Raw genomic sequence first — 18,523 nt, forward strand, 5'->3', positions numbered from 1 at the left:
CCATCTTTAGCAATAATCATGAGTGCCTGACTGTTCTCCTTCTCTTGATCTAAAGATTTCTGTAAAGTAACTTCTATAAATTTTGCTCCCTCTGGTATGCTTTGTATTTACAATTTGAAATAATCTGATATTTCTGTATATCATGAATTCCAATATCCAGGTCTTTTGCATTCATTAAAGAAAATTTGGTTCCCTGAGACAAACTTTCAGCAATTTGTAAATTAATTTCCGATAGTGGGAGGGTTGGACTATTATTATTATCCACAACTTCGACTATTACCCTCTGAAGTTAAATGGGATTTTCTAAAATGACGTCAAAGCTGAAGCTGCTGGGCTTCGTCTTCCCACAAAGCTCCTCTCAGTCGATGTGCTCTTTAATTACGAGCCTGCCTTTGTCTTGCTTTAAATCAACGTATTGCAGATACATTTGGTTATTATGGGAGTTTAATCTGCCACAAGTCTGCCCACATCCAAACCCAAATATTTCGAGATGTTTCCAACAAAAGAGCCCTTCACCTGCTCCTCCGGTACGGAATGGCTAGCCTGGCCAGCCACGGAGCGCAGCTCGTACAGGCAAAGAATCACAAGCGGTGTGAGCCATCTGTCTCTAATTTTACGCATCCAAGGCATCATAAATCCCAAGATATTTTGATCTGATTCCAACAACATACAACTAGAATATCCCAAACAATAAGGACAATGATTCACAGAAAGATATCTCTCAGCAAATGGCGAGCAGTCCGTTGTCTTCGGGAGCAGCATACAAATAAAAAGATGCCTCAAGAGGAGGACCACTGCGCAGGCCCCTTTCACAATAATTATCTGACGTGTCACCAGCAGCACCAGAGCATTTTAGTGGGATTGCAATTACTTTTAGTAACAAACAATACTAAACAGGCTTTTGGAAGCGATGGAAAAAGAGATTCCAAGTAAAATAACTCCAACCATGTTGAAAAATGCAACCATTCTCGCTTTAGAATGAAGAATAGGAATTAATATCAGTTGCTGATATTTTCAGCCCAAAAAAAACCAACAATATGAAACAAATATTATGAGTATAACTCACATTAAGGTACTTTTATTTAGCTTAATATGTCTGACTGGTTTTAAAGAATGAATGGACAACAACAATAATTTGGCTGGTTAACTTTCAAAGTCAGAAGAATATTATATGTACGTTTTTGTGTTGCAAAATTGAAGTCAGGCTCCTCGTTCTTTTAAATCCCAGAACAGGAGGATTTCAGCTACTGAAACAAGCTTTCACTGTACACATATAAAACTAAGAATAGACAAACTTTAAAACACGTTCCCTACTTCTCTATGTTTTTATGTAATTATAAATTATCTTCAATCGTTTGGACTGTTTTGGTTTTTAAATGTCTTGGCACTACACGTGTAGCAAACATACTTCAGAGTGCAATTAGATTCAACTCAACTTTCGGTCCCGCTAGCTCTATAGTATCTCGTGAGACTTTACTCAGCACTCAAAAAAGACAGAGTTAACTTTATCAAACCACTGTGTATACAGCAAAGCCAAGTTTCTAGCAGGTTGTCAAACTGATAACGGATTCAACATTTGATCGCAGGTGTTGAATTAAAGTCGGACAACTTCAGCACCTTGGACAGCGACTACCAATTTATGCTGAAAAATTGCACTAATTGAAAATGTCAATGAATTTACTTTAAAGTTCAAAACTGGGACTATTTGTTAGACAAATGAGATTTAAAAACATGCACATCAAGTGTCTATTTCTTTAGATGATTGAATTGGGTGGTGAAAAAAATGACATTTTGAAATATATTTTTCCCCACGTGAAGCTGTGGGCCCATGTAGCAAAGTAAAGATTTACAGCACCTTGGACAAATCCAATCCAGTCTTCTTACGTCAGCCTTAAATAGGAAATGATTTCAAAACAATTCCTCATTGCAAATGTATGTTTTGTGTTTGTGTTGTAATTGATAAAATTCTGTTTCTAATATGAAAATATTTCTGGAAAGTGAGAGTTTGTAAGATTTCAGTTTTAATGGTAAGGATAAACACTGACCTAAATCAAATGGCACAAAAGAAACACTTCACTCACCAAAGTTGACATCTGGGAAAAGTTTCCTGACTTCTGCTTGTTGTCAGCATCAATTCCATCCACGCTCACTAAACTCTGACTCATGGCTTGCATGTTCTTCACGTCACTCCTTCTGGAGTCAGTCGTCCTGCACACCTCGTAGTTGTACACGTGGGGGAGGGTGGCTGTCCCCAAAGTATCTGAGTACCTTGGCGGGTAATAGGGGATAACGGGCAGGTCGGAGAGGACACGGGACTGCCTCCACCTGTACACTTTGACTGATATGATGAGCAGTAAGCAGACAATAAAGAGGAAGGAGACCACAGCCAGCGCCAAGACTAAGTAAAAAGTCAAGTTGTTGTCGTAGTCCTTGTCAAGGTCGCCGAACTCGGACAGCACTTGAGGGAAGCTGTCCGCCACCGCCAAGTTGACCACCACCGTGGCCGAACGGGAGGGCTGCCCGTTGTCCTCCACCACCACAGTCAGTCTTTGTTTGATGGCGTCTTTATCGGTCACTTGACGGACAATTCGGATCTCTCCATTGTGGAGGCCCACTTCAAACAGTGACTTGTCTGAGGTTTTCAACAATTTGTAAGAGAGCCAAGCATTCTGCCCGCAGTCCACGTCCACTGCCACCACTTTGCTCACCAGGTAGCCCACTTCCGCAGAGCGGGGAACCATTTCTGCGAGTGCTTGTCCGCCCATCTGGACAGGGTATAGGATCTGAGGGGCGTTGTCGTTCTGGTCCATGATCAGGACTCTGACTGTGGCCACGGAACTTAAGGGAGGGGATCCGTTATCTCGGGTGGTGACATTAAAGTCAAAAGACTTAATCTGCTCATAATCAAAAGATTTGACTGCATGGATGAGGCCGTTTTCGGAGTTGACCGAGACAAAAGAAGACACAGCTATGCCGTTGACCTCTTTTTCCTCCAGGAAGTAAGAGACATGAGCATTCTGGCCCGCATCTGCATCATTAGCACTGACTCTAAAAATTGAAAAACCAGGAGAATTGTTCTCGGGTAAAGTCTTACTATATTCTGATTGATGGAATTTGGGTGGGTTGTCATTCACGTCAGATATTTTTACATTGATATTTTTAGTACTAGACAAAGGTGGCGAGCCTTGGTCAGTCACAGTTATTGTGACATTATATTCAGGGACAGTTTCTCTGTCTAGGAAATTTTCTGTCACTATAGTGTAATAACCAGTAAGAGAAGACTCAATTTTAAAAGGGACGTCGTCATCTATGGAGCACTTTACAAGACTGTTGCTCTCAGAGTCTTCATCGTTTACATTAATAACAGCAACAGTTGTCCCTGGAAGAGAATCCTCAGGTATGGATTGAAGAAATGACATCAATTCTATGGTGGGGATATTGTCATTCTCATCAATTATATTAATAATTACTTTACATGTATCACTATAACCTCCTTGGTCACTTGCTTGGACATTTAATTCGTATCTTTTTGATTTTTCATAATCTAATTTACCGCTGATTTTGATCTGTCCTGTCTTTTTATCAACATTAAAAAAATGGGATTTTTCTTGTGTAATATGAGGAATCGAGAAAGTGACATCACCATTGAGGCCAGCATCTGCATCCGTTGCACTCACAGTTGTGATCACAGTTCCTACATGAGAATTTTCTGGTACCTCTACCTTATAAATAGGTTGTGTACAAATTGGGGCATTATCGTTTGCATCCAGCACAGTGACGTGAATTCTCACGGTCCCTGATCTATGTGGCTCACCACCATCGGAAGAAATTAACATGAGCGTATGGCTCTCCTCTTTTTCTCTGTCCAAAAGCTTTTGTAACACCATTTCGATCACCTTTTTTCCATTTTGTTGATTGTGTATTTCTAATTTAAAGTCACTTGATGGTTTAAGTATATAATTTTGTATATCATTGGTACTAACATCCTGGTCATCTGCATTTGCTAAAGAGAAACGGGTGCCTATTGCAGCATTTTCAACAATTTTTAAATCAATTTCTGACTGTGGGAAGGATGGACTATTGTCATTTATATCCACAACTTCCACTATTACCCGATAAAGCTGGATTGGATTTTCTAAAATGATGTCAAAACTGAAAATGCAGGGCGTCGTCTTCTCACAAAGCTCCTCTCGGTCGATGCGTTCCTTAATCACGAGCGTGCCTTTGTCTCTCTTTAAATCAACATACTGTCGGCCTCCTTTGGAGATAATTCGAGCTTTACCTGACACGAGTCTCCCCACATCTAAGCCCAAATCTTTTGCGATGTTTCCAACAAAAGATCCCTCCGCCTGCTCCTCCGGTATGGAATAGCGAGCCTGGCCGACCACGAAGGGCAGCTCGTACAGACAAAGAATCACAAGCAGTGTGCGCCATCCGTCTCTGATCGTGCGCAAACAATTCCAAGTCATCGTGAAATCAACAAAAATATTCCAAATAGATCATTTAAGGTATTCTTTTCAAATTAGAATACCCCAAAAATTATCACAATGACCCACCCAAAAATATCTCTCAGCAAATGACCAGCGGTCCGTCGTCTCCCCATGTAGCAAACGAATAAAAATATGCCCTCAGAGGAGGACAACTGCGTAGGCCCGTTTCACTACAATTCTGTGATGTGTCACCAGTGGCACCCAGAGCATTTTTACGGTATTGCAGGGCCGTTAGAATGTATCCTTCAGCCCATTTAAAATGTCTTATGTGCAAGGCAAAATATTTTAATTGGCGCCATATTTAACTAGGTATGAGTTTCAAAAGGCACATTCCAGCCACAAAATCTTTTTTTCAATTTTAACCCTGCATGATCATGTTAGTGGTCGATGTTGCGTACAGCAAACAGATTTTACTTCTTCCAATTTAGGCAATTTCAATGTATATTTTGTTTCACTCCTTCATCGGTGAGAGGTAATGACTATAAAGCTAAAATATTTATTAGTTTTTATTTTGCTCTCAAAAATCAGATATGTTTAATTTATTAAATATGTATTGTTTGACCTTTTTGTTTATTTGAGTCATTCAGTGTCAATCAATAATCATTTTTTGCTGTTTAAATGGGTACTTAAAAATCTTTTTGGATATTTTAAGTTATTGTACCCCTCCAAAAAGATTGAAAAATAAATGTCTACAAAATAAATAAAAAGTTAACATAACTGTAAAATTAATATAAATATTTAATGATCGTGTCCAAAATAGGTGAACCAGACCTAGTTTGCATCCTACACAATTTAGTGCAAAACATGAGTTGCTGTCTATGGTTCTGAAACTTCTGAGCTTCTGGAATGTAGTATGGTCCGTAAGGAAGAGTAAAAAATGTAGAAAGTTGACAAAATGAAATACTTGGTAAAGAAGCACACTTACAACACCTTGGATTACCTGAGCTGCCGTTGATCACTGACATAATAGGCTGGGACCATATAAAATAATACCAAAACTATTGCTGGAATCCAGAATGAAGAATATAGGCTAGACTGTTGTATTTACTGTAGACCACAAAGACCACAAATAAGATAAAGAGCATATATAACTATAAGTTGGATGTGTAAGAAGTTAGATATTACATGTGCTTTTGGTTGAGTGAATTAACAGAAAAAACAGGCTACAAGCATTGTCCTTGTTAAAAAAAAAAGAGATTTGGATTTGATTTTTAAATTACAAAAATGAAAAAAAGCCCAAATAAATGAAAGATACCCTCAACATGCCATACTGTAATATCCACCAGGACTCTTTTTTATCATCTTCCCAAAATTACAGCTGTTTAAGTTTACAGAATGGCGTTCATTCAAATAATATGAATCACCCCAAAACGGTAATGTGACATTTTTGACTCACCAAAGTTGACATCTGTGAAAAATTTCCTAACTTCTGCTTGTCGTCAGCATCAACGCCATCCACGCTCACTAAACTCTGATTCATGGCTTGCATGTTCTTCAAGTCATTCCTTCTGGAGTCGGTAGTCCTGCACACCTCATAGTTGTACACGTGGGGGAGGGTGGCCGTCCCCAAAGTATCTGAGTACCTGGGCGGGTAATAAGGAATAACGGGCAGGTCGGAGAGAACACGAGACTGCCTCCACCTGTACACTTTGACTGATATGATGAGCAGCAAACAGACAATGAAGAGAAAGGAGACGACAGCCAGAGCCAAGACTAAGTAAAATGTCAGGTTGTCATTGAACTCCTTGTCAAGGTCGCTGAACTCGGACAGCACTTGAGGGAAGCTGTCGGCCACAACCACGTTGACCATGACCGTGGCCGAACGAGACGGTTGCCCATTGTCCTCCACCACCACAGTCAGTCTTTGTTTGACGGCGTCTTTCTCCGTTACTTGGCGGACGCTTCGGATTTCTCCGTTGTGGAGGCCCACTTCAAACAGCGCCCTGTCTGTGGCTTTCAACACTTTATATGAGAGCCAGGCGTTCTGCCCACAGTCCACATCCACCGCCACCACCTTGCTCACCAGGTAACCCACGTCTGCAGAGCGGGGCACCATTGTACCTGTACCGGGTACAGGATTTGAGGGGAGTTATCGTTCTGGTCTTGGATCTGGACCCGGATACTGACGTTGCTGCTGAGCGGAGGGGAACCTCCATCTTGGGCTTTGACAACAAAGTCCACTTGCTTAATTTGCTCATAATCAAAGGATCGAACTGCACTAATCACTCCACTTTCTGCGTTGACAGCCACAAAGTCACTAATTGGACTTCCTCCAATGTTACTTTGCTCCAACATGTAAGAAACGTGCGCGTTCTGGTTTTTATCTGAGTCTTTAGCACTCACTCTAAGTACAGAAACGCCTGGCAAATTGTTTTCTGCAAGATTAGCACTGTAAGAACTGACAGGAAACACAGGAGCATTGTCATTAACGTCTGAGACCTTCAAATTAAAAGTCTTTTTACTGGAAAGGGGAGGTGAGCCAGAATCTGAAGCTACAACTGTAATGTTGTATTCCGGCACAGTTTCACGATCTAGATTTGTATCAGTCACCATTGCAAAGTAATTTCTCACATTGGATTTAATTTTAAATGGAACTCGGCCTTCAATGGCACACCTCACATGGCCGTTTTCACCAGAATCAAGGTCTTTAATGTTAATTATACAAACAGTGGTACCCGTAGGGGAATCCTCTGACACCAGACTAGTCAAAGACATAACATTTATGACTGGGACATTATCATTTAAATCTATAACTTCAATTTCTACTTTTGCAGAGTCAGTCAATCCTCCTTGATCTTTAGCCTCAACCATAAATTCAACTGTTTTGTCCTTTTCATAATCTATTTGCTTTTCTATAGTTATAGATCCAGTCAGCGGGTCTATGGAAAATAAATCGGCAATACTTGCTTTTAATTTGGAAAATTTGTATGTCACTTTTCCATTTGAATTAACATCTTGGTCTGTTGCATTAAGAGTAAGAATGTGGGTGCCTTTTGGCACATTTTCAGTCACTTTAGCTTTGTATAAAGTTTGATTAAAGACAGGAGCATTGTCATTTACATCTAAAATTGTAATTTCTATAATTACTGTACCTGATCTCTGGGGATTACCTCCATCCACAGCCACTAATTTTAACGCAACATGTGATTGATCCTCTCTATCAATTGCTTTCTGAAGCACCATCTCTGCATTTTTTTTCCCTCCCGGGCTGACGTGTTCTTTTAAAATAAAATTATCAGTAGGTGTTAAAATATAGCCTCGCAAGCCGTTTGTGCCCTCATCAGCATCAAAAGCATTCTCCAAAACAAAACGGGAGCCGGGCGCGGCCAATTCACTGATTTCAAATTTTAAATGACTATTTTCAAAATTGGGAGCATTGTCATTCACATCCAACACCTCAATTGTGACAGGGTGCAGTTCCATTGGATTTTCCAGCAAAATCTCGAAGGTAAAACTGCAGGGCGTCAGGTCTTTGCAAAGCTCCTCTCGATCTATTCTCTCCCGGACCAGCAGCAGCCCTTTGTCCGCTCGCAGCTCGACGTGCTGCACGCTCTCCCCGGTCACGATCCGTGCACGCCCAGAGCACAGTCTATTGAGATCCAAACCGAGATCTTGAGCCACGTTTCCCACCAGTGAGCCTTTTTTCATCTCTTCGGGGATCGAGTAGCGGATTTGGGCCTCGGATCCGTTTAGAAAAAAACAGCACAAGACAAAGAAGCAAGCTGCCCGCCGCCATATTCCTCCCCAGTTCGGATATTCAAATTTCCACTCCATTTGAAAGTAAAAATATTACTTTCAGATTAGAAGCGATACATTTATAAAAAAAATGGCATAAGGTGCAATTTAATCCAGCGTTTATTTCCACAGCGATCATTTGCTGTTGACGTGAAGCTCTCTTGCGCCAAATGGGAGTAAAAGAGAGCTGCCCTGCATTATGTGTCACTGAGAATCCATTCGAAATGTAACAGCGCCCCTTTGAGGAGGATGCGTGGTATTTGTCATGTTGAAATGTCACAGATGAGAGATGAATAATTCATATATATATATATATATATATATATATATATATATATATATATATATACATAGTATCACCTGTACTCCAAAACACATTACAGATATAATAAAATACATATTTAAACTAAAGCACATTAGTATTGCCTGCCAATAATATCCACACCATACAATCATCCAAAGGAATCATTGCAATACTGTATGAGTGAATGAGTGAATGAGTGAATGTGTGACCAAGTGAACGTGTCTTTCAGCACAATTCATAGGGACAAAACTATATACAGTGAGGAGTTAGCCACTCATTTAGGTCAATGTCCAAATAAATTCCGTTCCTAATTCTAGTCTCTGGATATATTTCAATTTTATATTTATTAAGAATTGACGGTTGAAACATAAATAAAAATACAATAAATCGTTCTTCTACAAAAAGCCGTTCTAAAGCAAAGAGTTTAACCAAGGACTAAGAATTAAGGGGAGGGGATTTTGTTTTCAATCTCAAGCTAAAGAAAATAGTATGTTTCTTTTGCAAGAAATGATATGACAAGAAGGAGTATTTCAACAAATTGACGACAAAAATTCGTCCATGTACTTCAACACAACAAGAATAAGCCAAAAACCTCGACAAATATAAAAAAATCGATTAAGCCTAAAAAAGATTAATTAAAAATAAACTGCATCTTTATTTATTTGTTTTCAAAGGAAACACTGAAAAGTGCCAGACTTCATATGTGGATAAACTTGGGGAAAAAAATCCAATCAACAATAATAAAAAGACCCTGCCGCACATCCTAGAGCCTTGAATGCAAACAAAAAAATAAATTCTAATCTTAAAGAGTAATTGAGGATATCCTTGGTGCAGAATATGCATCAGACAAATATACTCTGAATGCAAAAACTTGTTGGACATATCGACCATAAAAGCACATTAAACATAGTGAAAGATGTACTCACTAAAGTTGACATCTGTGAAAAGTTTCCAGACATCTGCTTCTTGTCAGCATCAACTCCATCCAAGCTCACTAAAGTCTGACTCATGTCTTGCATGTTCTTCATGTCACTCCTTCTGGAGTCGGTGGTCCTGCACACCTCGTAGTTGTACACGTGTGGGAGGGTGGCTGTCCCCAACGTATCCGAGTACCTTGGTGGGTAATAGGGGATAACGGGCAGGTCGGAGAGGACACGAGACTGCCTCCACCTGTATACTTTGACTGATATGATGAGCAGCAAGCAGACGACAAAGAGGAAGGAGACCACAGCCAGTGCCAAGACTAAATAAAAAGTCAGGTTGTTGTCGTAGTCCTTGTCAAGGTCACTGAACTCGGACAGCACTTGAGGGAAGCTGTCGGCCACAACCACATTGACCATGACCGTGGCCGAACGAGATGGTTGGCCATTGTCCTCCACCACCACAGTCAGTCTTTGTTTGACGGCGTCTTTCTCCGTCACTTGGCGGACGCTTCGGATTTCTCCGTTGTGGAGGCCCACTTCAAACAGCGCTCGGTCTGTGGCTTTCAACACTTTATATGAGAGCCAGGCGTTCTGCCCGCTGTCCACGTCCACAGCCACCACTTTGCTCACCAGGTATCCCACTTCTGCCGAGCGGGGCACCATTTCTGCTAGTGCCTGACCGCCTGTTTGCACGGGGTAGAGAATCTGAGGGGCGTTGTCATTCTGGTCCACAATCAGGACTCTGATGGTGGCCACAGAACTTAGAGGAGGAGATCCATTATCCCGGGCGGTGACATTAAAGTCAAATGACTTGATTTGTTCGTAATCAAAAGATTTGACCGCTTGGATGAGGCCGCTTTCTGAGTTGACTGAGACAAAAGAAGACACGGCTACACCGTGAACTTCCTTATCTTCTAGGAAGTAAGACACTTGTGCGTTCTGGCCTGAATCTGCGTCGGTAGCACTGACCGCAAAAACTGAAAAACCCGGAGAGTTGTTTTCAGGTATTAGTTTACTGTATTCTGATTGATGAAATCTGGGTTTGTTGTCATTCACGTCAGATATTTTAATTTTCATAATTTTAGTACCAAAAAGAGGTGGAGATCCTTGGTCAGTCACTGTTATTGTGACATTAAATTCAGGGACAGTTTCTCTGTCGAGGAAATCTTCTGTCACTATAGTATAATAACCATGAGTCAGGGAAGATTCAATTTTAAAAGGGACGTCATCATTAATGGAGCATTTGACAACACCATTGTTTTCTGAATCTTTATCATTCACATTAAAAACAGCTACTGTTGTGCCGGATGGAGAATCTTCAGGAATAGATTGAGAAAACGACATTAGTTCTATAATAGGAACATTATCATTCTCATCAATTATGTTAATAATAACTTTACACGTATCTGTATACCCTCCATGATCTTTTGCCTGAACATTGATCTGATAAATCTGAGTTTTCTCAAAATCTAGTTTCCCTGCAACTACAACGTCTCCACTTTTAACATTTACACTGAACAGTTGCTCTGTTTCTTTGATGGCTCGTGTTGTATAAGTGACTTCACCATTTGGACCTGCATCAGCATCGTTGGCACTCACAGTGGCGATCACTGTTCCTACGGGCGAATTTTCCATAATGCTTACCTTATAAACAGGTTGGGAACACACTGGAGCATTATCATTTGCATCCAGAACAGTTATGTGAATTTTCACTGTACCTGATCTATAGGGCTCACCACCATCTGAAGCAATTAAAATTAGAGTAAGAGTGTCCTCCTTCTCTCGGTCTAAAAGCTTCTGTAACGTCATTTCTATAAAACGCTCTCCATCTGGCTGATTATTAATTTCCAGTTTAAAATGATCTGAGGGTTTTAGTGTATATTTCTGGATATCATTAATCCCAACGTCCAAGTCAAATGCATTCTCGAGTGAGAAGCGAGTACCTATCGCAGCATTTTCAACAATTTTTAAATCAATTTCTGACTGTGGAAAGGATGGACTATTATCGTTTATGTCCATTACCTCCACTGTTACTGGATACAACTGGATTGGATTTTCTAAAATGATGTCAAAACTGAAACTGCAGGGCGTCGTCTTCCCACAAAGCTCCTCTCGGTCGATACGCTCTTTAATCACCAGCGTGCCTTTGTCTCGCTTCAAATCAACATGTTTCCGATCTTCTTTTGTTATAATGCGAGCTTTACCTGTTACGAGTCTCCCCACATCCAAGCCCAAATCCTTTGCAATGTTTCCAACAAAAGAGCCCTCAGCCTGCTCCTCCGGTACGGAATAGCGAGCCTGGCTGGCCATGGAGCGTAGTTCGTGCAGACAAAGAATCACGAGCAGTGTGCACCATCCGTCTCTAATAACCGTGCGCAAAAATATACAAGCCATCTCGAAATATTCCAAATGGATACTTAAAAGGTTCTTTTCAAATGATAATATCTCAAAAATAATCACAATGATCCACGGATAATTTTTTTCTCAACAAATGGCGAGCAGTCCGTCGCGGTTCCAAGCAGGGAAGGAATAAAAAGAGCTCAGTGGAGGACAAATGCGCAGGCCCGGTTCACTCCAATTCTGTGACGTGTCACCAGCGGCACCCAGAGCATTTTTCACGACAGTGCACTGCCAAAATTAGGCATTTGGGAACAATGTAAGGAATAGGTCGATGAAACTGGGTAGATAAAACATATCTATCAGTGCGAATAAAATATGTACTTTAAGCTTTAGAAGACTAAAATATAACAACTAATACACTGTATGTCGCCGACAGTTTTTTTTGTTTTGACAAATGTTATAATTAATTAAATTTGATTAAGTATAGCCCATATAGCTTGTATGTAGTCCGATATATTTGTTTGGTTATATAGAATAAATGGACAGCACAAAATATTTACTTTGTCCACTTTCCGGTCAGCATATTATACACTATTATTTATTTTCATCAGTTTGTATGATTTTTCTGTAAAGCTAAACACCAGTTAGACTGCTCAGTGTTTTATGCAACTCCTAGCACAGGGGGAATCAAGCTCCCTATATGAAAACGGCACTGTAAGAGTATAATCCAAATAGAGAAACCATCAATCATTTCCTAAACCTTTTTAATACCGCTAATTCTCTTTGACTGTCGGAATTTAAATTTGCTTCACAGCAATGTACCTCAAATTGCATTTATAATTCTCTTAACTTGTCTGAGTTTGCTCGCTCTACGGAATCTTGGCAGACAAAGTCAGCGTTAAATTGATCAAACCATAACAATGCAGTAAAAATAATTTGCCAGCAGGTGGCCAAAGTGCCAAACATTTCAATATTCAATCTCAGGTAAGTTTGAAGTCAAAACACTTCAGCACCATTGCAAGAGAAGACAAATTCCCCTTTTCACTCTCAGTGAATTCTATTTGTGTTGCCGGTTATATAAAAATAAGTCTGACAAGAAAGTAAACATTTGAAAAGTTCTTGGTGTTGAAGTTGAGGATGAATACTGACAAAAATAAAATCCATTCATGCATTTTCTGCACTGCTTATCCTCATTAGGGTTGCAGGGGTGCATGAGCTCATCTCATCTATCTTTGGGCAGTAGGCATGGGACACCCTGAACTGGTTGCCAGCCAGTCGCAGGGCACACAGAGACAGACAACTTTGGGACCATTTGAACTGGTCAATTAAACTGAAATGCATGTTTTTGGAATGTGAGAGTGAACGCAGTGCCTGGAGGACACCTGCATAAGCACAGGGAGAACATGCAAACTTAACACAGGAAAGTTTGATACCATGACATCAGAACTGTGCCGCAGATGCGCTAACCACTCAGCCGCCGTGCCGCCATCCAAAATAAAATTACATGAAAAAAAAACGTTTTAACTCACCAAAGTTGACATCTGTGAAAAGTTTCCTGACATCTGCTTGTTGTCAGCATCAAGTCCATCTACGCTGACTAAACTCTGACTCATGGCTTGCATGTTCTTCACGTCACTCCTTCTGGAGTCAGTCGTCCTACACACCTCATAGTTGTACACGTGGGGGAGGGTGGCTGTACCCAAAGTATCCGAGTACCTGGGCGGGTAATACGGGATGACGGGGAGGTCGGATAGGACACGAGACTGCCTCCACCTGTACACTTTGATCGAAAAGATGAGCAGCAAGCAGACAACAAAGAGGAAGGAAACCACAGCCAGCGCCAAGACTAAGAAAAAAGTCAGGTTGTTGTCGTAGTCCTTGTCAAGGTCGCTGAATTCGGACAGCACTTGGGGGAAGCTGTCCGCCACGGCCACATTGAGCACCACTGTGGCCGAACGAGAGGGCTGCCCGTTGTCCTCTACCACCACAGTCAGTCTCTGTTTGATGGCGTCTTTATCCGTCACTTGGCGGACGCTTCGGATTTCACCATTGTGGAGGCCCACTTCAAACAGCGCCCTGTCTGTGGCTTTCAACACTCTGTAGGAGAGCCAGGCGTTTTGACCACAGTCCACGTCCACCGCCACCACTTTGCTCACCAAGTAGCCTGCCTCGGCAAACCGGGGCATCATTTCTGCTAATGCCTGGCCACCTGTTTGCACTGGGTAGAGAATCTGAGGGGCGTTGTCGTTTTGGTCTTGAATCAAGACTCTAACTGTAGACACAGAACTCAGAGGAGGAGATCCATTATCCCTGGCAGTGATGTTGAAGTCAAAGGACTTGATTTGTTCGTAATCAAAAGATTTGACCGCCTGGATGAGGCCGTTTTCAGAGTTAAGCGAGACAAAAGAAGACAGGGCTATTCCATGGACTTCTTTCTCCTCCAAAAAGTAGGACACTCGAGCATTTTGGCCCGAGTCTGCATCACTAGCACTGACGGTAAAAACTGAAAATCCAGGAGAGTTGTTTTCTGGTATCCGTTTAGTGTATTCCAATTGGTGAAATTTTGGTGGATTGTCATTTACATCAGATATTTTAACATTTATATTTTTACTACTAGAAAGAGGTGGCGAGCCTTGATCAGTAACAGTTATTGTGATATTATATTCAGGGACGGTTTCTCTGTCTAGCAGATTTTCAGTCACTATAGTGTAATAACCAGTTAGAGAAGACTCAATTTTAAAAGGGACACCATCGTCAATGGAGCACTTGACAACACCGTTGCTCTCTGAATCTTTATCATTCACATTAATAACAGCTACAGTTGTACCAGGGGAAGAATCCTCTGGTGTGAACGGGGAAAAGGACATGAGTTCTATAGTGGGGACATTGTCATTCATGTCAATAACGTTAATGATAACTTTACATGTATCTGCATATCCTCCATGATCGCTTGACAGAACATTTAATTCATAGCTTTTGGATTTCTCATAATCTAATTTCCCACAAATTTTGATCTCTCCCGTGTCAACATTTAAATCAAAAAGCTGCGCTTCCTCTTTTGTATTATGAGGAACAGAATATGAAATCTGTCCATGCAAGCCAGCATCAGGATCATTAGCACTTACTGTCGTTATCAGTGTTCCTGCAGGTGAATTTTCCGGCACATCTATTTTATAAACTGGTTGTGTGCACACTGGTGTATTATCATTTACATCCAACACAGTTATATGAATTCTCACCGTCCCTGTTCTATGTGGCTCCCCACCATCAAAAGCAATCAACATAAGTCCATGACTATCCTCTTGTTCTCGATCCAAAGGCTTCTGTAGCACCATTTCAATCACCTTTCTTCCACTTTGCTGATTTTTAACCTCCAATTTAAAATTATTTGATGGTTTAAGGGTATATTTCTGTATATCATTAACACCGACATCCTGGTCAGCTGCGTTTCCTAGAGAGAAACGGGTGCCTAATGCAGCGTTTTCAGAGATTTTTAAATTAATTTCAGCGTGTAAAAAGGTTGGACTATTGTCATTTATGTCCACAACTTCTACGATTACCCGGTAAAGCTGGATTGGATTTTCTAAAATGACGTCAAAACTGAAGCTGCAGGGCGTCGTCTTCCCACAAAGCTCCTCTCGGTCGATGCGTTCCTTAATCACGAGCGTGCCTTTGTCTCGCTTCAGATCAACATATTGTCGATCTTCTTTTGTTATAATACGAGCTTTACCTGCCACAAGTCTGCCTACATCCAGGCCCAAATCTTTTGCAATGTTTCCAACAAAAGAGCCTTCTGCCTGCTCCTCCGGTATGGAATAGCGAGCCTGGCCGGCCACATAACACAGCTTGCACAGACAAAGAATCACAAGCAGTGTGCGCCATTCGCCGCTCACTGCGTGCATCCAAGTCCAAGACATCGTAATTCCAACCAAATTTTGATGTGATTCTGATATAATCCGAATAGAGGGTGCCGCAAAACAATCACAATGATTCCCGGAAAAATATCTCTCAGCAAATGGCAAACAGTCCGTCGTTTTCCCGAGCAGTGTGATTAATAAAGGGAGCGAAAGAGGACGAATGCGCTGGCTCGTGCTACTCCAATTCTGTGATGTGTCACCAGCGGCATCCAGAGCATTTTCACGGCATTACAACTCAATAAGACAATTTCCAACTGATATCAGTAGACTCCAGATGAGACGCTGCGTCATTGCTGTCATTGACTTTTTGGACAATTTTGCAGGCTCGAGGTGCCAATGCTGGCATGCAATCTCTTCAAAAATCCTTAAATATTTAATGTATAAATATATAAAAAATATTGATGTTTACCATGTTTTGTGTATTGTTACCCAATGCAAAATTTATTGCACCCTGGTCATCCGGGAAGAGGGATAATCACTTGTTAGCCCCCCTTCCCAAGGTTTCTTATTTTCCTCATGCTTATGTGTTTAGTTTTTCCTTGGCTGCATGTTGGTTTAAGACCAGGCAATGGTGTAATTGTAACCTGTGCAGTCCTTTGAGACATTTTGAGATTAAGGGCGTCACAAGTAAAGGGGACTTGACTTTAACATAATCCCTTTTCTGATGTTAACTGTTGGTTTCAGTTTAAATCAAGTTGCCATAGGTGTAAAAGAAAAAATAGACAATACGATACAATGTATCTGCACATATTGACATCGAGCTGGAATGACATAAAGTTAATAAAAATAATGAAAGCCTATTGAAATTGTAGATATGTTGATATTTGAGAGGCATTGTAATAGATGTACAAAGGGAACACATTTCAGCACCACGGACAGTGTCGACAAAAGCCGATCAAAACATGGTTTTATTATCGGAAATTCCATCAAGTCATCGATTTATTATCTGCACCGCTTATCGGTAGTAGGGTTGCAGGGGTGTTGGAGCCCATCCAAGCAGTCTTCAAGCAGTGGGCAGGGGCCACCCTAAACTGGTTGCCAGTCAGTCGCAGGGCACAGACAACTCACTCGCTCACAGCTGGGGAAGATTTAGACCTGCCAATTAACCTGACATGCAGGTTTTTGAAAGTGAGAAAAAAACAGAGTACCTGAAGGAAACCCACACAAGCAAGGGGCGAACATGCAAACTTCGCACAGGAAGGCTGGTAGCTGGATTTGAGCCCATGAACTCAGAACTGATGTGCTAACCACTCAGCCGCCATGCCGCCCTTAACAGAAATTAATGCCAAATATTTCCATATTGAATTTTCATGTACTCGTGTTTTGAGTTAGAAAATGACTATGCTCAAATGACAACAACAGCATATTGCAATACTTTCGTTTTAAAGATGACAATAGACCATAACAAAAATATCAAATGGCTTAAATTGAATCATTTGACTCACCAAAGTTGACATCTGGGAAATGTTTCCTGACTTCTGCTTGTTGTCAGCGTCAATTCCATCCACGCTCACTAAACTCTGACTCATGGCTTGCATGTTCTTCACGTCACTCCTTCTGGAGTCAGTCGTCCTGCACACCTCATAGTTGTACACGTGGGGGAGGGTGGCTGTACCCAAAGTATCCGAGTACCTGGGCGGGTAATAGGGGATGACGGGCAGGTCGGAGAGGACACGAGACTGCCTCCACCTGTACACTTTGACTGATATGATGAGCAGCAAGCAGACAATAAAGAGGAAGGAGACCACAGCCAGCGCCAAGACTAAGTAAAAAGTCAGCTTGTCATTGTAGTCCTTTTCAAGGTCGCTGAACTCGGAGAGCACTTGAGGGAAGCTGTCCGCCACCGCCACGTTGACCACCACCGTGGCCGAACGAGAGGGCTGCCCGTTGTCCTCAACAACCACAGTCAATCTTTGTTTGACGGCGTCTTTATCCGTCACTTGGCGAACACTTCGGATTTCTCCATTGTGGAGGCCCACTTCAAACAGGGCCCTGTCTGTGGCTTTCAACACTTTATAGGATAGCCAGGCGTTCTGCCCACAGTCCACATCCACTGCCACCACTTTGCTCACTAGGTAACCCGCCTCTGCCGACCGGGGCACCATTTCTGCCAGCGCCGGACCCCCTGTCTGCACCGGATAGAGAATTTGAGGGGTGTTGTCATTCTCGTCCTGGATCAGAACTCGAACTGTGGCGAAGGAAGTCAGGGATGGGGACCCATTATCCCGGACGGTGACATTAAAGTTAAATGACTTGATTTGCTCGTAATCAAAAGATTTGACCGCCTGGATGATGCCATTTTCAGAGTTGACGGAGACAAAAGAAGACACGGCTACTCCATGAACTTCTTTCTCCTCCAGGAAGTAAGATACTCGAGCGTTTTGGCCTGAGTCTGCATCTCTAGCACTCACAGTCAAAATTGAAAAACCTGGAGCGTTGTTCTCTGGTACAGTCCTACTATATTCTGATTGATGGAATTGGGGTTGGTTGTCATTCACGTCAGATATTTTAACATTGATAGTTTTACTACTCGACAGAGGTGGTGATCCTTGGTCAGTTACTCTTACAGTGACATTATAATCAGGGGCAGTTTCTCTATCTAAGTAATTTTCAGTTACTATGGTATAATAACCAGTTAGAGATGACTCAATTTTAAAAGGGCCGTCATTGTCAATGGAGCATTTGACAACACCGTTACTCTCAGAATCTTTATCGTTCACATTAATAACAGCCACAGTTGTTCCTGGGGGAGAATCTTCAGGAATGAATTGAGAAAACGACATCAATTCTATTGTAGGGACATTGTCATTCATG

The 18,523-nt window shown here is 41.5% G+C and overlaps 1 protein-coding gene across 20 annotated transcripts in view; it reads right to left on the reverse strand.

Moving 5' to 3' along the window:
• LOC148360213 (protocadherin gamma-A4-like) overlaps nucleotides 1–18,523 on the reverse strand; it is a 275,781-nt gene that overhangs the window by 149,885 nt on the left and 107,373 nt on the right. Inside the window, exon 1 of one of the 20 annotated variants that reach the window (XM_088343732.1) lies at nucleotides 13,322–15,871. The exons of 16 other annotated variants lie outside the window; for them this stretch is intronic. In XM_088343732.1, coding sequence (XP_088199858.1) covers nucleotides 13,322–15,709 — 2,388 coding nt within the window. In that variant the 5' untranslated portion in view covers nucleotides 15,710–15,871. Of the gene's footprint in view, nucleotides 1–2,081; nucleotides 4,619–9,455; nucleotides 11,978–13,321; nucleotides 15,872–18,523 lie in introns of those variants that run through there. 3 more of the 20 variants (XM_088343700.1, XM_088343702.1, XM_088343726.1) reach the window with 3 other exon arrangements.

Source organism: Urocampus carinirostris, chromosome 9 (assembly GCF_059441175.1).
Source record: "Urocampus carinirostris isolate Australia breed hairy pipefish chromosome 9, RoL_Ucar_1.0, whole genome shotgun sequence".
NCBI classification, from domain to species: domain Eukaryota; kingdom Metazoa; phylum Chordata; class Actinopteri; order Syngnathiformes; family Syngnathidae; genus Urocampus; species Urocampus carinirostris.